The sequence below is a fragment of the Hippoglossus hippoglossus genome, chromosome 13 (assembly GCF_009819705.1).
Source record: "Hippoglossus hippoglossus isolate fHipHip1 chromosome 13, fHipHip1.pri, whole genome shotgun sequence".
Taxonomy (NCBI): Eukaryota; Metazoa; Chordata; class Actinopteri; order Pleuronectiformes; family Pleuronectidae; genus Hippoglossus; species Hippoglossus hippoglossus.
Window position 1 is genome coordinate 26,666,689 of NC_047163.1, and position 18,200 is coordinate 26,684,888.

The 18,200-nt window shown below is 40.9% G+C and overlaps 1 protein-coding gene across 5 annotated transcripts in view; it reads right to left on the minus strand.

Annotated features, from left to right (window-relative positions):
* Positions 1-547: 547 nt before the first annotated feature.
* Positions 548-18,200, minus strand: part of LOC117772721 (chloride channel protein 2-like) — a 151,905-nt gene continuing 134,252 nt past the window's right edge. For all 5 annotated transcript variants that reach the window (XM_034604079.1, XM_034604080.1, XM_034604085.1 and 2 more), the window contains 4 exons: positions 12,962-13,000; positions 11,574-11,678; positions 6,955-7,041; positions 548-4,515 (listed from right to left, as the gene is read on the minus strand). In XM_034604079.1, the coding sequence (XP_034459970.1) occupies positions 4,321-4,515; positions 6,955-7,041; positions 11,574-11,678; positions 12,962-13,000 (426 nt within the window). In that variant the 3' untranslated portion in view covers positions 548-4,320. The remainder of the gene's footprint in view (positions 4,516-6,954; positions 7,042-11,573; positions 11,679-12,961; positions 13,001-18,200) is intronic.

Consider the following 18,200-nt stretch of genomic DNA (forward strand, 5'->3'; position numbering starts at 1 on the left):
TAAATGGTTGAAACACAATTAGAAAACAGAGGAACATTAAGAATGGACAATTCTTTTGATTGCTGACTGTGTAGAACACATACTGTAGAACCCACAGCTCATTCTCTCACTCACACACACATTGAAGTGTTTACTACAGCATTTGTCCGCTGTATGGTTGATATATAAATAGCTGTATATTCATATGGTAAAGACACAAGCTTTGTTGAGAACTGTGTGCTCCAGCAGTGAGAAATACATCTCAGCAATGGATTTGAAAAGATCAAATTAGTGTCAGAATAATAAAATATAATAACATGAATAATGCAGTATTTATGAAGGACCTCTCATCCAATCAAAATGCAGGGATAGGAACACATTTTTTATAAAACATCCGACTCTCACTGCTTTAAGATGTTTTAGGACAAGATGAAAGCATTTGAAAACAATTGTGATGTTAGTATGTGTCTGAAGTATTAGTAGAAGACAAAAACAGCACTCAGGGTGTTTTCCAGCTGTTGCTGAGAGGAAAAGAAAGGAAATAATAATAAAAAAAGTCATCATCACTTGTTCGTTAAAATCTCATTTATTCATCCCTGATATACAAAACAATGTTTCATTTTTCTGTGTGAAAAATAGCTCTGGATTTTGTTAAGCTCTGTCTGGTTTGGCCCTCTGGGTTTGCCGTAGTGGAGGCCTCCAGTATGCACAATGTACAGTCCCTATAAGAGTCCTAAGGAGCAGATAACCCTCAACAGCTGATGTGAGGATCAGGTCTTATCAAAATCCCTCAGACTGAGGCAGAGGGCAGAGGGCAGAGGGGAGCGTGATAAAACTGAATCGCCATCAGTGCTTACAGTAAGTGGTTCTTGTACGAGAGCGCCAGCTACAGTCCATGCAGCAGATTCACGGTGAAGGTTTCCCAAAAGCCAAACTGAGGATTCAAAGCCATTTCTCTAAATGAAACTTAGCACCTATAGGAGGAAACAGTGTCTTTAATATTTGAATGCTGATTAGTGAGATTCTGACAGCTTTTACTGAGGATTCTGGGAAACCTTCCCTTGAAAGCAAGCATGGCTTTATCACACAGGAGCTCCCGTCTGAGCGTCAGTCCGCCTTGTATACTGTACATACATCTTTTTACACTTTTCAGGTTTCTTTAAAAAAATAAGGTTATCTTGCATTCACGTCATGAATCAAAACTGGGTTACAAAGTGAGATGAACAGCCGTTATTGCACAATTTGATTACCAACAAATCAATCATTTATAAAAAGCATGAAGAACAACAATTTCTACGTAGGATTAATACAGACTAATAAATATATATCTGCCTCAATCTACATCTGTCTGGTAGCTAATGAAATGAACCACTCTGAAATGTCCGTGCAGGGAGGGGAAGGCAGAACAATGGAAATCGATGAGAAGCACAAACAAATGAACAGAACCAAATCAGACGAGTGGATCTCGGTCAGGGGTGGGTGGGAGGGCAGAGGTGCGTGAGACAATGACAACAGGTTGCCATGGTGACAACTGCACACCGCGCGGACACATCAGCCCACCCTGCTTCCACATTCGTATGGATGTGTATGAAAAGTGCCTCGTCTACGTGCACGACTAGAAAACTATTCGGTGCCGATTTCTTATTCCTGCTGATAAAGAGGAGGAGGTGATGCAGGCACTTGTGAAATGAACACGTTGCTAAAAGACCACATGCTTCAACATTCAACCACCCCTTGTGGCACAATTACATTTCTTTTGCTTTTCCCATCAGGCAGCCATTGTGAGCCTTCACCCTGTTAGTGTTATTTGCACTTAAGTGTCTTAGCAGAAATGTTTCAGACAGCACGTCAAAAGAAAAAACAAAACAACAACATAAAGGGACAGCATAAAAACCAACATTAAAAATCATCAAATGTGAAAAAAAACTACAACAAACATCATATAACAAACCCCAAAATCTCTTTCAAAAAGAGAATAGTCAACAATTTCAGATTGGTTAAGACATTAAATTATGATTTTATATTACAAGAATGATGTTAAATATATTAATCTGTAAGTATCACTTATAACCCACAGACCCCAACCCCAGTTTAATTCAGAGACAACGGATAAAGCTCATTGGATGAGGGGAAGATGCCAATCAAAGAGAAAGAGAATCAGATGCTGTAGGTATAAAATGAAAAAACAGTGTAAGGATACATAATAACATGCAGACACAAGATGGCAGACGTAAGACAACATCATTCACTCGTCTGTCAAGCTTGTGTTTTTGGTACATTTTGATCATCATGATCTTTTCATGCAAAGCCATGCTAATCTAACTGTGTGTATTTAAATTTCACTGGCATGAAGCAGGACAGGACGAAGGTAAAGTCCATGCCTCGTATGCTGAAAACAACAGTGAAGCTGGCCATGAGTGAGGTTTTAAGGCAGCCGAACAGCAGCACAATCTGAGGGAAGTAAAGGGCATCATTGCCTGGTCCAAAAAAGAAACATTAAATAAGAAATACAAAGAAAATCGGAGTGTTTTAAAAGAAAGTACAGTGTGTGGGGTCAGTAGCTGAGATCAGTAAAAAATGGAAGTGGGTGAAGGGATGGAGGACGGGGAAAACAAATCAATGTGTTTCTGTCGAGCTGACGAGCATCAAGCTTTACACTGGACATGAATTTTTAAATACACAGTACTTATACGTCGTCTATCATGTCAGGATACTTGCTGAATCAGAAACCGTGCTGCCATCTAAACATTTATAGCTGGAGTTCCTGGAATAAACCGCCATCCACACCGGGCTAGAAGCTGGAGTGTACTGCTTGTCTGTAGTAATGAGTTGGGCCTCCCATTGGTCAACTGGGTGAGTTCCAAATGGTTAGACTTCATTTCTGAGTGTCATTGGTCAGTTATGGATTTTGTTTAGTGTTCTTAATGTAACTGGATCATGCCTCAGTTCACTGTGACTACCGGTCAGCATTAATCAAGCGGACTCTGCCTTTGTATCGTCAGCTCGTGCTGCACATGCAGACACTGGCGTCTACCTCAGCCCTACATCATATTGCTGCTGGTGGGGAAAGGGGCGTCTCTAATAGCGATAAGGGGTTAGCTAACGCGGCGATCAAAGACAGATTGATGAACGGGACCAGAGTGGCTGCTTAGGCAATGATGTCTTCATTCTTTAAGCCTTCCATTTGCTCCCTTCCATCCCTCCCTCCCTCGCTTCCTGCCCTCTCCGTCCTCCCCCAACCTTCTCTGGAACGGTTATTAAGAGCTATATATAGATAAGCAGAAAACCTCCCCTCTCGGAAAGCATCGCCTCAGTAATGTTTGTGCGCGCTTCTATGCGTCTTTTGTGAAACAAGGCTGTAGCTGCAGCAGGAGAGCAGTGTGTGCATTATGAAAAGGGTCGCTGGTCCCTCGGCCGCTGCCAACAGGCACATCTGCTTGCATAGACTATACTCTCAACCTCACCATTAACACTCCTACTGAAGACAAGAGAAGTTCAGGGAAAACAGAAATAATGGAAAATACAGATTACTATGGCATCTGTCCCTACACATGTCCAACGCTTTACAGTGGCTCAAACTTCAGTGTGGTTTACAAAGACATCAAACCCAGATCCCCTGATCAGTCAGAAATTAAATTATTCAAGCCGATTGAAATGTGTTCTAAAGGCAATTACAAAATCATATAAGAAATAGTCGTTTGCTACCTTCGTCGTGAATGCTCACATTTTTCACAAGTCACACACACACTTACAGTACACACACACACACACACACACACACACACACATTTTTCTTCCTCGTCATCTTTGCTGAATTTCTCGGCTCAAGTGGAAGACTCATTCTGAGGATCGCTCTTTCAGATCCAGACTTTGATCTGAACTCTTAAGATACACAAGCTAAAAAACAATAATCCCTTTTTTTAAAGATTTCAGCCCAATCCCAGTCCCTTGTTGGATTTGACCAACACGTCCCCCCCACCCCCGACTTCCTAATCCACATTCTCTATGCTGTAGGTTCCCAAGAGGAGAATGGATTCAGGGCTGAGGCTGAGTTGGTTTCCACCCTCCTGTTGAGTGTCTGGCTTGGTCAGTGCAAGGCTCTAGGAGAAAGTAGTGAGTGGTTCGTGAAGATGGGGAGAGGGAGGAGGTGACGAGGAGTTATGGAGGCAGGCGCAGCAGTCTAACTCTTTCCAGAATTAAATATTGATCCTAAACCCTGAGGATTTTTTTTTTTTTTTTTTGCATGTTTGTGGCTTTGGGGGATTAAAAGACCTTAATGCCTCACTCCTCCTGCTCTTCCTCCACCTGCTCTTCTTCCTCCTCCTCCTCCTCCACTTTCCCTCACTGTGATTTCTCGTCAGACTCAGAGGGGGTGTGTTCACGGGGCAGCGACATGCTCTTGTGGCGGTCCCACAGCTTGTGGAGCTCGGTGGCCTCGTTCTCGCTGCTGCTGGTGCCACTGTCCCGGAAGCTGGCCAGAGGAGGACGCACCTTCACACCCTTCACCGTCACTGAGCCCTCGATGGCCTTGCGCAGCTGGATGAAGAAAGAGAAGCCAGTTAAAGAAGAACCCAAAGATCGGAAATGTTTTGTGGTTATAGTATTATAAAATCCACCCACCCACCCAACTACCAATTCCAGAAATCTGTTCTGTCTGTATGTGGAAGGCAAATCTCGAGAATCGTTCATATTAATGGCTTCAGAAAAACCACAACATGCCTCCATACTGGTCCTGTGGTGTCATCCAAGTGTCGAGCCCCGACATTTAAATTCGACTCGAAACGGCGTCATTTACATCAGGTTTTAAGCCTAAATGTCGGCTCTTGTCTTCCGACGATGTGCATTCAGGGACCGTTGGAAATGCTAACGTCCGCTAGCTTGGCCACTTCTGGTGGACTTTTAGGCTTAAAACATGGTCGAAATGATTTGTCCATTACGACAACAAGGCAACGATAACTGATTCTCCAGTTCAGGGTTCTGAGCACAGTCGAGCTTCACTGAACTTTGAATAAACCGGTGAACAGCTCTTTGTGCAGAAGCGGTGGTGTAGCTTCAGGGTTCTGTGGACTGAGTACAGCAGCAGGTCTTTACTTGGCGCATCTCCATTAGGTCTAAGTCTAATGTATGTGCTGCCTTCAGACACTCAATGGTATGCACTGCTTTTAGCCACACTGTCATGCTGAGTCAAAAATGTCTAAAACATGCAAATAAATCATCGTGCTGACAAAATGTGTGGTGCAAGAATCTGGATTTATGACCCTCTCCAGAAGCGTGTTGCCACCTAACCCTAAGGAAAAAATAATAATGATAATATCATTTTTTTTGTCTGAATCAGTTTCATACATACAATGTGCCAGTTATGTGCAGGGGTCTGCCCACAGAGCCTTATTATCCTGTGCTGCATACAGCTTTGACATTGGTGGCCCCAATGGAAATGGAACTGCTAACCCTGACACTGCACTAGCCTTGCTCTACAGTGTACAATAATGTCAGGAGTTCAAAGGGTTTTTTTCTATTTCAAACTGGAATATCTTTTCCCATATGAAATGGGGGGCTGGTCATGAAGGGATGTCTTGGTCATATGGTAGGGTGCACCGGAAAGTGAGTCAGAGTGTCTGTGACATTTGCTGCCGTTTTCGGAAACACTTTTTGGAATAAGAGCAGAAGAGAAAGGAGAGGCGGAAATGACTCCACATTCATTAATCTCTGTGTGCCGCCCACACACAGCAGCAGCAATATATGGGGGATCAAAAATGACCACACACTGGATCAGACCGGCCTCTGCCTCGGCACATACCGCAGTCTGCCTTTTGGAAATGTTCAAACTCACACTTTGTTAGAGGAGATTAAAAAGTGGTTGAGACTACAGCAGCTTCACTTTGGTAAAGTGAGCAGAGGAACTTAGGTTTGATTCCTGCTTGTGTTTCAGTCTGTATGACCCTAATATCACTTATGTACTGTTGTGGTTCTGTGAGCACCACATACAGAACTTACAATGATGAACTGTATAAATCATTAACATGTGGTCCGGACTTTTAACTCTATAATAATAATAACAATAATATTGATGTAGCATTATAATGTATAAATTAGATTGAGTGTATATGGCCCCTAAAATAAACATCCTTACATTTGAACGTGTAAAGAAACACTATTTAGTCTCCTAAAGAATTTGAAATAATGTCGCTGTCATTCCATCTCCTATTGCTTCTTTTTGGCCGGGATAAGTTTGTCATTTGGAGAGGGTGAAGAGTTTGGGTGCTACAGATGTTGTATAAAGAATCATGTCTGAATGCTGTGGAAATAATACACTCTAATCATGCACAAGAGCATCCCTTTGATTCCGCTCTTCTATATGGACCAGAGAGGCCATGATATAACAGTGTTTCTGTGTGTGTGACAGACTGAGAGGCTGCACTTTATCTGCCTCTGCTGGGGTTTTTTGTCTGCTGGTAGAATGCAGAACAAAAAAAAAAAAGACTAAATGTCAGGGACAAGCAGGCAGCGCTGCACTTAGCAACAATTCTCTCGCCACTTCCTCGCCAATTCACAAAGAGTGAGGGGTTTTCAGTTGTTTGTGAAGCTGTGCAGCTGGAAGGAGGGGAGCGGAGAACGGGCAGAGAGACAACAGAGAGAGACAGCAATATTAAGCAGCCTTTTGTCTGTCACACAACATAAGAGGCAGAGGGACGAGGAATCGCTGTTGATTGAAATGTCTTTGTGTGAGTGTACAGCGCGGTGACAGAGCTGCTGATGGTACCGACTGTGGTTTTGACAAAAGCAGTGAATACGCTGCCTGTATAAATAATGACAGTCACGACTTTTTAGATAAGGTTTGAATGAAGACAGTCACAGAAAAATATTAATTTAGATTCATGAGTTATGAAACATTAAACAACAAATGAGGAGATGACATAAAGGTGCACCATAATAATTATGTGATAATACTAAATAATTCATCAGGAAAACTCTTACCTCTTTGAGGGAAACCACCCCAATGAGGCGTCCAATGCTGGTGACGTAGGCGTGGTCGAGGCCCAGCAGTGAGAAGATGGTGTGGGTCTGCAGGAGAAGAGCACAGGTGGTTGGAAAGCAGAACAAACCAGAGACGATAAAGTATGAGGCTCTGTTAGGGAAATGCACCAGTGATTCATTATCCAACAATGACAACTTCATTCACAATGGATTCACTAAACTAGTCACACATTCAGCTTAATGGTGATCACTTTGGGAAAGGGGTAACAAAATATCTGGGAGGGATCTTTAAGGTTTAGTACTGATGTATAGACTCCAGCTGCAGATAGGAGACTGTGAAAGTGATGACCACATGACCCTCACAGCTGTCTCATGAATAGGGTCAGATTCAAATTGTAAATGTTAAAGCGCAATCTCTGGTATAAAAGGATCATACATTTCAGGACCTATTTCAATCAACAGCGCTGAAGCCAATTTACTCTTTACATTAGTTTAGTTATGGGCCATAAACTGGTAACTCTGAGAGCCTGTCACATCAAAGTATAACAATTGTTTGTTTCTGAGAACTGCCGACTGTCAAACCTTTTTTGTATCTGTGTTTACTGAATGTGACTCATGATGAATAAAATCCTTTGTCTCTGAATAACAACATGAATCATTTCTGTGCAATAATAAAAAACAACAACAATGCTTAAAAGGTTGTGTGAATACTGTCAATTGTGTCAATCACGTCTTTCTTAAATTTTGTATGTTAAAATTAAGGGTTTTTATGCTCCTATGACTCTGTTTTGCTTTACACATACATTAATTCTGCATATGCTGACGCAATCACTCAGTTTGCCCACAAGAGTCATCAAAGTTTGATTTAATCTCATCTTCACCACTACAGTTACCGCAGGGGAGTGAGGCAGCGTGCAGCTAAAAGTAAAAAGATCGGGAGGTCAAAAACTTAAGTGGCAGAGCAGAAAGGTTGCAGGACTGATGCCAACAGTTTGTTTTTGTTTGTTTGTTTTAGACCCTTTATGTGATTAATGGGACTTTCTGCTTAGCCAGAACAGACATTTGGGACATTTGAAATTGATCCCAATGTGCAGAAGCTGTGCCAAGGAAAACACTGTTAAGTGTTTTTAGGCAATGACCAGCTGTAATGTAATCCCTCAAAGAGTTCCCCCACAGGAGGATATTGTAGCTGCTCTGGGGACAGTGTCGGCTCTTCTCCATTTCAAACCATTCATCTATTTCAACTGCTTAAACTGATTAAAATGCTATTAACAGTGTTTTAGAATCAACTGATCATGTAATCAGAGACAATACAGACTCACACCAGCAGGCTTCAACCTCTGTTACATTTGACACTGAACTCGTACACAGTGTTTGTCCTCTTTAAACTGAAAAACGCACAGGAATGGGAATTATGGGAAATGTGGTCTTAATTTGAAAGGAACAACGCCAGTGCCAGACACTACATCTCAATCATTACACATGAATTCTTAAAATGGGTACTGTTGGGTCAAATCACCCAAATTACAAAATAAAAAAATACTTTTGTTTCTTCCCTGTAGGTTTTGATATATTTTCTCTCCAAGACACTGTCCCAATATAGTGTGTGTAAATAAATTAATTTTGTGGTCATAGCAACGAATAAGGGCTTGACAAAAATAAATATACTTATTCACTTTTTGGTTGACACTGCGTCTTAAGCCCACTGATTAACATATCTAGTTATATCTAGCAGTTTAATCCCTATCACTATAAAAACTACACTTCAAGGGGAGTTATATATATATATATATATATATATATATATATATATATATATATATATATATGACAGTTTCTGTTCCGCATCCACTAAAAGTTAAGTACAGAGGTAAAGGAGAAATTATGCAAATTAAAAGGTGACCAAAAGAAATGTCCTGTTACCTAATGTAAGTAGATAAGTCCCAAAAATATATAACATAGGTGATTTTTAAATAATTTAATCAGGAATTACTACATATATCTTTAAACCTATGGGAGATCTGGGGCCAAACTGCAAACTGCTCTCCACCTCCGTCATTAAAACACTGTCTGCAGTAATCACGTCCCAGAGTTATTAAGTTATATAACTCAAAACTTTACTGTGTATTTCGTTATTTGAGTGAACCAACACTATGATATTTAGTTTGTTTTTTTAAATCGAACTAATTTGATCAAAACATTCCTGAGGAATAGGAAAATGATGGAAGTGAGGGCTGCTTTGACTCCTGTTAGCCACTACTTCAAATGAACTGACAGCGGCCCACGGGCAAAAACCCAGAGCAACATATTGTTATGTAAATATTCCACATATCAGATTTGTCTTTTACAAAAGGGCCTGCAGACAAATGCACAACAACAAGAAGAGTAAACGGCATTGGTTAAATGGTGGCCAGATTCAGAGTGGCCTTACAAAGAGAGTGGGGCTCAGATGCAGAAAGAATAACTCTCACACACACACACAGTCACACACATGCCTGTACACAGCGACGGCAGCGGTGGAGGGGGGTGTTTAATATGCTGAAGGAGATTGTGCGTGGTATTGGCTTTTGGCGGTGTGCAGTGGAGGAAGGGGAGCGAGATGGATTGGTGCAGGATCCCTCTCTTAAATGTTTAAAGAGTATTCACATAGAACCCAGTGGACAACAGATGGAGAGGGGGTGGGGCAGCGCAGGTAGCATTATGAATGGAAGACGTTAGGCGCTGCCACAGCCGCTGGCGAGCAAGAAAGTCAGTGTGGGTGTTTGTGTGCTTGCTTGGTAGGAAGAGTGACTGTGTGGGTATGTGAAGTTTTTAAGAACTAAAGCCAGAGTCCTATTAGGCAAGTCTAGCCCCTTAGCAGCCAGCAATTATCTGAGATATTAGTAACATGATAGCTGCCAATAAGGGACTGGTCTAGTCAGGGCTTATTATTTTGGGCTAACAAGACCAGTCCCTTATCTCAATGAATGACACTTTCAATAGTTACCGTGACATTAAAACTACAATGGAATTACCAGTCAAATAAATAAAAAAATACTTCAAAAGATTGGTGACTGCCCCAAAATAAGATTTATTAGTTAAGACTTGGTTTTAGGTCACAATTAGGTTTAAGGATAAGGATTGGGTTTAGGCATTTCTTTGTGATTATTAAGGACCAAGGGGACAAGTGTCAATGAATTCTACACAACTATAGATTACTACTTTGTTATCATGTTCCTTCAAGGTAACAACAGAAGAACCAGGAGAATTGAAGTATTAAACCAAGTTTGCCTCAGATATACAATTCAAGTTCCATGTAATACAAAACCTTTTCAGTGTGAGAAGAAATGTTTTCTATTGTGAAAATGCTGAAGATGTAATTGATGAATGATGTTAACCTTCCACCGTGGACTCTTCCACCCACAGGCCAGTAGCACTTTAGAATATTCATGAACTGTTCGTAGTAAGCAAAGCTCTATGAATATGTAATATAATTCAAGTGAAGTGGACCATGTTATACAGATGATGCTGCACCTGTTCTTTCTTTACAAACAAACTGAGAGAAGTTTAAATCAGTACGAATTATGTGGGGGGTTTGTGGACCTCGTTTTTTGCGCATTTTGCTCTGGAATTAACAAGCTTACTGCTGGACTGCTCCTGCTACAAGCTAATGCTAAGCCGGCGACTTGATGAATGTAGTAGTGGAATAAAGCTGATTCTATATCGGCCATTTAATCATAAAGATGACTGCTCACTTTGTTGATTTTTGTGCTGCTTAGTGTTGGGTCTCTTGTGAACTTGCCTGTGTAGGGTGTACTGACACACAGCCGATGCATGATGTAACACATCCACCTTTTGTCACATTACCAATCAAGCTGGCTGAGTTCATATCGGACCAATATCCGATATAGTTATTGGATTGGTACATCTGTAGTTTAAAGGGTTAATTGGTTATGCAAATAAACTTTTTATTCCAGCAGTTAGTTTATATGTTTTACAAAACACCATAACTTAAAATAACTTTATCTCTAACTTTAAGTGTATCATTGTGGTCAGATAAATCCTCTTTATTGCAGGATAATGATCAGCTTGCAATCATTTTGTAATTACACATCAAGCAAACAAAAACTATCTAGAACTATGGCTATTAATAGCTTTCAGCACACAACATAGTTTTTTGAAAGTCTACTCCTACTCAACTTTTCTGTCTTTTATCAAATCCTAGAATATTGATATCTAACACTGTATTGATGCTGTTCTGCTGTTTTATCAATATAATCTGTTTCATTTTACTATTTTAAATCATATCATGTGTCTTTACTTTTTTTGTCTTGTGTTTCTTATGTATCTTGCTGACTGTCAATTTCTGACTTAATGTAAATTATTTTGAACTGCCTTGGCATTTGGCCTTGAGAGGTAGTGCTGATGTGCATGATCCCATAATTGAAGGTGTTATACAACAGGAATCACAATCCATCAAAATCAGAGTCATGAGTGACACACACACACACACACACACACACACACACACACACACACACACACACACACACACACACACACACACACACACACACACACACACACACACACACACACACACACACACACACGTTGAACATCTGTATTTACAGTCATACCTTATGCAGTGACGTACGCTCCACCAGCTGGAATGGGGCGGGGTCGATTTTGCAGTTGTTGAAGTTGACCTGCTCATCAAGCTGCTGCTCCTCCCACTCTGCAATCTGAATGACGCACAGAGGAACAAAGGAACGGGTGATGAAAATAAAACATCACTGAACGTTTAACAACAAAAGAAGGAACACAAGATCAGTCCCCTTCAACAGCCACTGAAATGTTGATTAATTCATAACTCACCAATCAAATAAACTGCACCATCTGATCTGAGTTGAAACTGACTTAAATTTCATCTTTAATAAGATTTTGACTGACAGTTTTACAGCTTGGCTTGTTCGGCCAAACATTCACTTTTCTGACTAACTATAAACTGAGTGACAGATTGTGTAGCAGTTGTTAACAGACACGTCTTTATGTCTGGTGTCAGGCATCAAATAATCCCAAACCACCTCCTAACAAATCACCTCCCTCTGATAGACAATCAATGGACCGGACATTACACTGAATGACTCTATAAATCATATGGGACCTACAACGTGAAGAACTGTGGGGAAGGTGAATGGCGAACCAGAGAGGGAGACGTAGTGAGACGCGATGACACGCTAGACATACTGCCTGAGCGGTGAATGATGAGTGATAGTGGGAGAAAAAAGAGGGGATGGAGGTGGAAAATGTGAGGAATGTGCGGCTGACAGAGAGGAAATGAGAGGTGCTGTTGATGGATGAATTATGAATGATGTCATATCCAAAAATATAAGACTCCAGGGTAATGTCTCTGTCTTGGGATATTGAGGAATCCGAAAAGAAGGGAGTGTCAGAGCGTTATGGCATCATGTGCAGGCTGAGGTATAAGTGAAACAAATCTAACGGTTTGGAAGATGGATACCAATCCAATGTGCTTGATAACAGTTATAAAAAACAAGTTTTGTCATATTCTATCTTTTTCTTAAGGCCTTTACACAGCGGAGGACAAATAAACACAAACTTGTTTCAGGCAATCTGGCATCAGAAATAGTCATGGTGGCAGTGATGCATTTGTGTTATCACACTTTTTCCCAATAAAAACTATGAAAAGATTGGTTGATTCTCCTCTTCTTCACTCAACCAAAGAAGAGGAGACTTTTCTTTTTTCTATATGAAAAAAAGAATTTCACTTAATCATAAGGGGTCTGAAGCCTATATATTAATCCACATCCAAATCTAGACCCCAACAACAGCGGTGCCAGCATATTCTTCTTCTTCTTGGGAAACAGAAGTCACATCATCATGGCAAATCAAATCAATATTTCCTCGAAACCTTCATTATTGAACCTCATAAGCTTGTAAATGGCAAACATACATTTTTTCTTCATGATTTCACCAACACATCGATTAGGACCGTCCATCTTACCTCTCTAATGGTCATGTCGTCCTCCATATCTCCATCATCCTGCACAGAGTGAGGAATGGGAGATTAGTCAGTACAGAAAACACACACAAATACATGAGCGGTGATGAAATAGTAAACAATGTTGTCCAGTTTATTATCTGAATAAACATTGACTTGTACTTTTCAGTTGTGGTAAAAGGACACATTGAAAAGACATTATCACCCATGCATCACATCATAAACGTTCTACGGTGCCAGTGTTGAGACTGATGGACTGAAATGGAATGAGCGACTGAAAGCGCGACTACAGTACATTTAATGAGTGCGGGGGATGTGATGTATGAGATGTCAGAACAGCTGATCATTATAATCACGGATCTGCCGCGTGATAACTGACAAGCTGACACAATTTGACATGCTGGAGTCAGACTAGCAACCCTGTTCTTTACTCAGAGGCAAAGAGAACACTGCAGAAGTCCTGGAAATGTACAGAACAAACGAGTGTGTGAGAACGTCACCACGGCGTGTGTATGCAACTCTTTATGAGTGTGATGGGCTGTGAAATATTATTTTAAAGTGTTTGGTCATGTGCCTGAGTAAAGGTATTTATCTTCTCAGGAATGACGCACATCTGCATGCGAGTATTAGAGAGAGACAGAGAGAGAGAGGCAGAGTGTGTGTGTGACCCAGGGGCAGATGGGAGCCCTGAGCTCATTTATCCTTATCGCTGTGGTGGCTGACTTGTCGGTAACCCTAGAAACTGTTGCCGAAGGGAAGCAAAGAGGTGGCCTACTGTAGCATTAAGCAGGCAGAGGCCAGTAGTGCCTGGAGTTGATGAGACAAATTAAACAGGCATATGCAAATCCGCACACACACACACACACACACACACACACACACACACACACACACACACACACACACACACACACACACACACACACACACACACACACACACACACACACACACACACACACACACACACACACACACACACGGCACTTTATCACTGCTGTCTCACTGATCATTCTGCTTGTCACACAACATAAGGGCACTCTGAATGTCACCAAGAGTCACTGTTGTTCCAGGGTCAAAATGTAAATTAAAGAAAGATGGTAAGATCAAATCACTTCATGTGTGTGTTGCTTGCGGAAGGAGGTGTTTTTTCTAAGACGGAGACAGAGAAAAAGAGAGAGGGGGAAAGAGAGGGAGAGGGAGATGGAGAGGTGGGGAAAGAGAGAGAGAGTGTTTAAAATAGGTGCTTTCAGAGAGATTAGCTGCTCTATTAAGAGAACAAATCTCTGCTTCTGGATACATGAGTGAGGTAGAAATGTGTGTGCGTGTGCGCAGGCATGTGTGTGAATGTGTGTGCAGTGAGTAAAGTTTGTGAGTCTGAATGTGACTGACAGTGAAATCAGAGGAACTGTGTGGGCATATTCAAATGAGATTTGAATCAGTGGCAAGTGTGTGTGTGGGTGCAGAGTGCTGACAAAAGTCTGATGAAGCTGTAATGCTTGCTGTGCTGTTTCTGTGACCAGACGAAGATTAGAAAGGTCTGCTTCCCTTCCCTTACTTTCCCTCCCTCCTCTTGCAGTGATCCATCTTTACTTCCATCCGGTTACCAGATCATCCAATCAGTGGCAACCCTCCAAGACTGGGTCAGCAGGGAACAATCCACCACACCGCTGCATCACACACACAAACTGTAGGACTGTGAAGTCAGCTAAAGCTATTTTGAAGAGTATTACTGTGGAAGTTTGGATAAAGATGAGCCCCCTCTCTGGGACAGTCCCCTCTTTATTCTGGCTACAGTAGATTCACTTCCATTGTGTTAGTAGATTGAAGGGCTGATGGTGAGGACTTTTTTTACACTTTCAATTTCTGCTGAAGGGAAAGCTTAGCATACTTTCTTCTATTCTAAAATCTGCCTCTGGTCAGTTCACAGGGTCAGTTTGTCCAGGATTAGATAACATACTACATCACAGTTTTTCAGGGATGCAGAGAGTTTCAGCTTTATGTGGGCAGGCTTTGAAGTATGCCCGTCTTTAGATTCTGCAGCTGTTCCAACACAATGGAAGTGAATTGAACTTAATCAGCAAAGTTAGACTGCTTCATGCACAGCATTCAAAACAATGTCTCTGTAAGTGCTGGCAAAGTAATGCTCATAAATCAACAACAAAAAAGTAGATCAGACAGCTCTGAGAGGCTTGACTGAGTGTTGCAAAAATATTCCTTGTTCTGTGTGAAAAATTGCTTTTTTGGACAAAAGTGATGGCACCATGTGAAATGTAAGTGGGATCAAAGTTTTTTAGTTTTTTCCTCTGAGGACTATGAAGGTCTATCCAAAATGTCATAGCAATCCATCCAAGATCTAAGAAATTGCCATAACAAATAAGCTAATGTTGGCGCTACAGGCAAAGTTAGATAGTCATGAGGATACTGGGTCTGGTAACCACGATTATCTGTGCAAATTTGAGTTCACAGTGAGGAGACTTCAAAGTTTGAATGCTTTGAGGAGCACATACTAAATTACATTACAGTGTGTTGCCAGCAGGAATCTCAGAGACAAATAACTCATAAGGCCAAGGGAAACTAACCACAAACATCTGCATTGCAGGATACCACTGAATAGTACATGATACAAATAAGTTCTTGAACTTATTGTAATGTGTATTCTTTTACAGTTGCTGGGTGTATTAGCAGTATCACTGTCTGTTTTATCTCTATAGACAGGGACGGAGAAGGACAGATTTGTAGCCCGTTTCTAGTTTGACCAATCACGTTGCCTGCAGGTAAACGGTCTATGTGGAGAGAAAAAGAGACAGAACACATTGACCTAAATTCATCGGCGATCAGCTTTTGAATTTATCTGCATTCACGAGCAGATAGCTGTTAACAGAGATGAGCCAAAATGTCGTCTGGATCTAAAACACGTACAAAAAGTATCACTGTTTGTGTTGTGTGTGGAGAACGTTCGACTTGAGTGATAAAAGAGACTAATTGGACAGTAAACACTGTGCGGTGAACAGAAGACTTGGCCCAGATCTCCATCTTCTACACTAGAAGCCCCAAATATTTGCCGTTGCTCTCAGAGGTTAATTCATCATCAGACGATAACCGATGGGTCGTACTGCTGCAGGACCAACTGTCTTTAGCTAATGTCTTTCAAGTATAGTTACAACCTCCTGCAACATATCAGTATCAGCTGAATGTAAGAGAAAAAGTACGTATGAATCTGTGATGTGATCCACATGCAATACTCTGTTTTAAAAATACACAAAGAACACAGATTATCTAAAACACAACGGGAGTAGTGAGAGTAGTTAACATTGTTCAAGCTCTTAATTCAGTACAATGCACATTGGAAGCAGTCTGTATTATTGTCTTAAGACTTTTCTGATAATAGCCCCCGTATCATTAAGACCCTGCTCTGTCTCTATCAGTATAACTTTCAGTGAGAAAAGATGCTCGTTTTAGAGTCTGTTGTTGTCTAACTGCTGCCTTTACCACACGTTACATGGTGCAACAGGGGAACATTGCAGCAATCATTAGTTATCACTCATGTGCAGGCAATGCTCTCTTTGCTTATTGCTTTCACGTTCCATTATTGGCCTGTCTGTGTATCTGATTGGATTGCAGAGAGTTAACGCAATTGTGAAATAATAGCATTAATGACTTTGTTCAAACCACAGTGGTGTGTGCAAAAACGATGCTGCGATGTGAAACGTGTGAAATGGTGGGTAGTGTATCTTGATGAAAATGATGTGGTATTGTAAAATGGGGAGCGCTGTTGAAATCACCGACTACACATGAGAGTATCTGAGTGACACAGCTTTTCTTAATATCGTGAATCTTTGCATTGACACTCTGAAACCTGCAGTGACTTCCTCACCCCGAGAGTATCAGACATGAGGCATCAAATCCGTTCCACCTCAAACAAATTACAGACAGCATGTCAAACTCATCTTCTCTATACAGGTTCACTCTCTCCTGAGTATCTCTTCTGTGTTGTCTGAAAATATTCAGGTAAAGGAGAAATCCAGTCCTCTGAATATCCTTGCTTTCAGATACCTGAAAGACTATTTGAATGGAGCCACTGTCCATGATGATTTAAATAATCACTGCCTACTGTTACGATTCTAAAAGAAAGTCACCTTTCTGTATGATTAAAAAAAAAAAGAGTATATTCTACTGTAATCTCTTTTATTATTTGAATGTGGACTGTTTCGGTGATGGATCCACACAACACTGATATATTCCATTGCCCAAATTATTATTTAATCTAAATGGGCCACATGACTACTCTAAGTGTAAGTTACAAGGTGTAAACATCTAGCAACAACTAATAGTTTGTGAGGTGCAACATTTTTTATTTTAGTGATGCAGAAAACTAATTGAGCACTTACATCACAACTGTCTAAGAAGGTACAAGCGGCAGTGTAAACTTCCAATTTTATGGTGACAATATGAGCATATATTTTATTTCTACTCTGAACAATAGAAAGACAGCATTTTCTGTGGTGGAGGACATTTTGCAACAAAGGACCCAGGCTGGATTCAAACCTTAACGGTTGTGGTAGGACTCAGCCTTGCTATGTGGTACATGCTGTACCAATGTGAGCCACCGGGACACCCTGACATTAGCATTCATAACAGAATGTCCATAAATGTAGTGCACCTGGATGCCAAAAACATTGAAATGTGTGTAATTGGCCTCAGCAGTTCGGCTCCAGATGTCACAACGACTCAGCTCATTATCTCCCTGCCCCATCTATAATTGTGAAATTCTGCAGTTATTTTTCATGATAATGTGGGATAAACCAGTCAGACCAAGGGTGGAATCCTGTTTCAAACCCCATCGTCTCTAGCTATTCCTGCTTTCCTTCACATTATTTTTACCATTCTTCACCAGAGCTGTAACAGGCTCTAAGATGTGCTGATCTCACAGTAAACTTATCCATCAATTTCTTTGACTGATTTCTCAATATGTATAAAATAAAAAACTACAACCAGTCTCTTGTTTGTGTCCCCGGCTTTTCTGTTCGCCTGAATTAAGTTAGGGAAGCTAGAAAGAGGGTTCATTACACACAAACAAAACAAAACATTGTTAATGCCACAAGTAAAGAGGACACAAATGCCACAGATCGTCTTTTCTCTCCTGCATCAAGCGACTGTATTTTCATGTAAGTGCGTATGTATGACAAGAAAGAACCACACACATTCCCCAAGAAACAAAAGAAAACTCCAGAAGAATAAG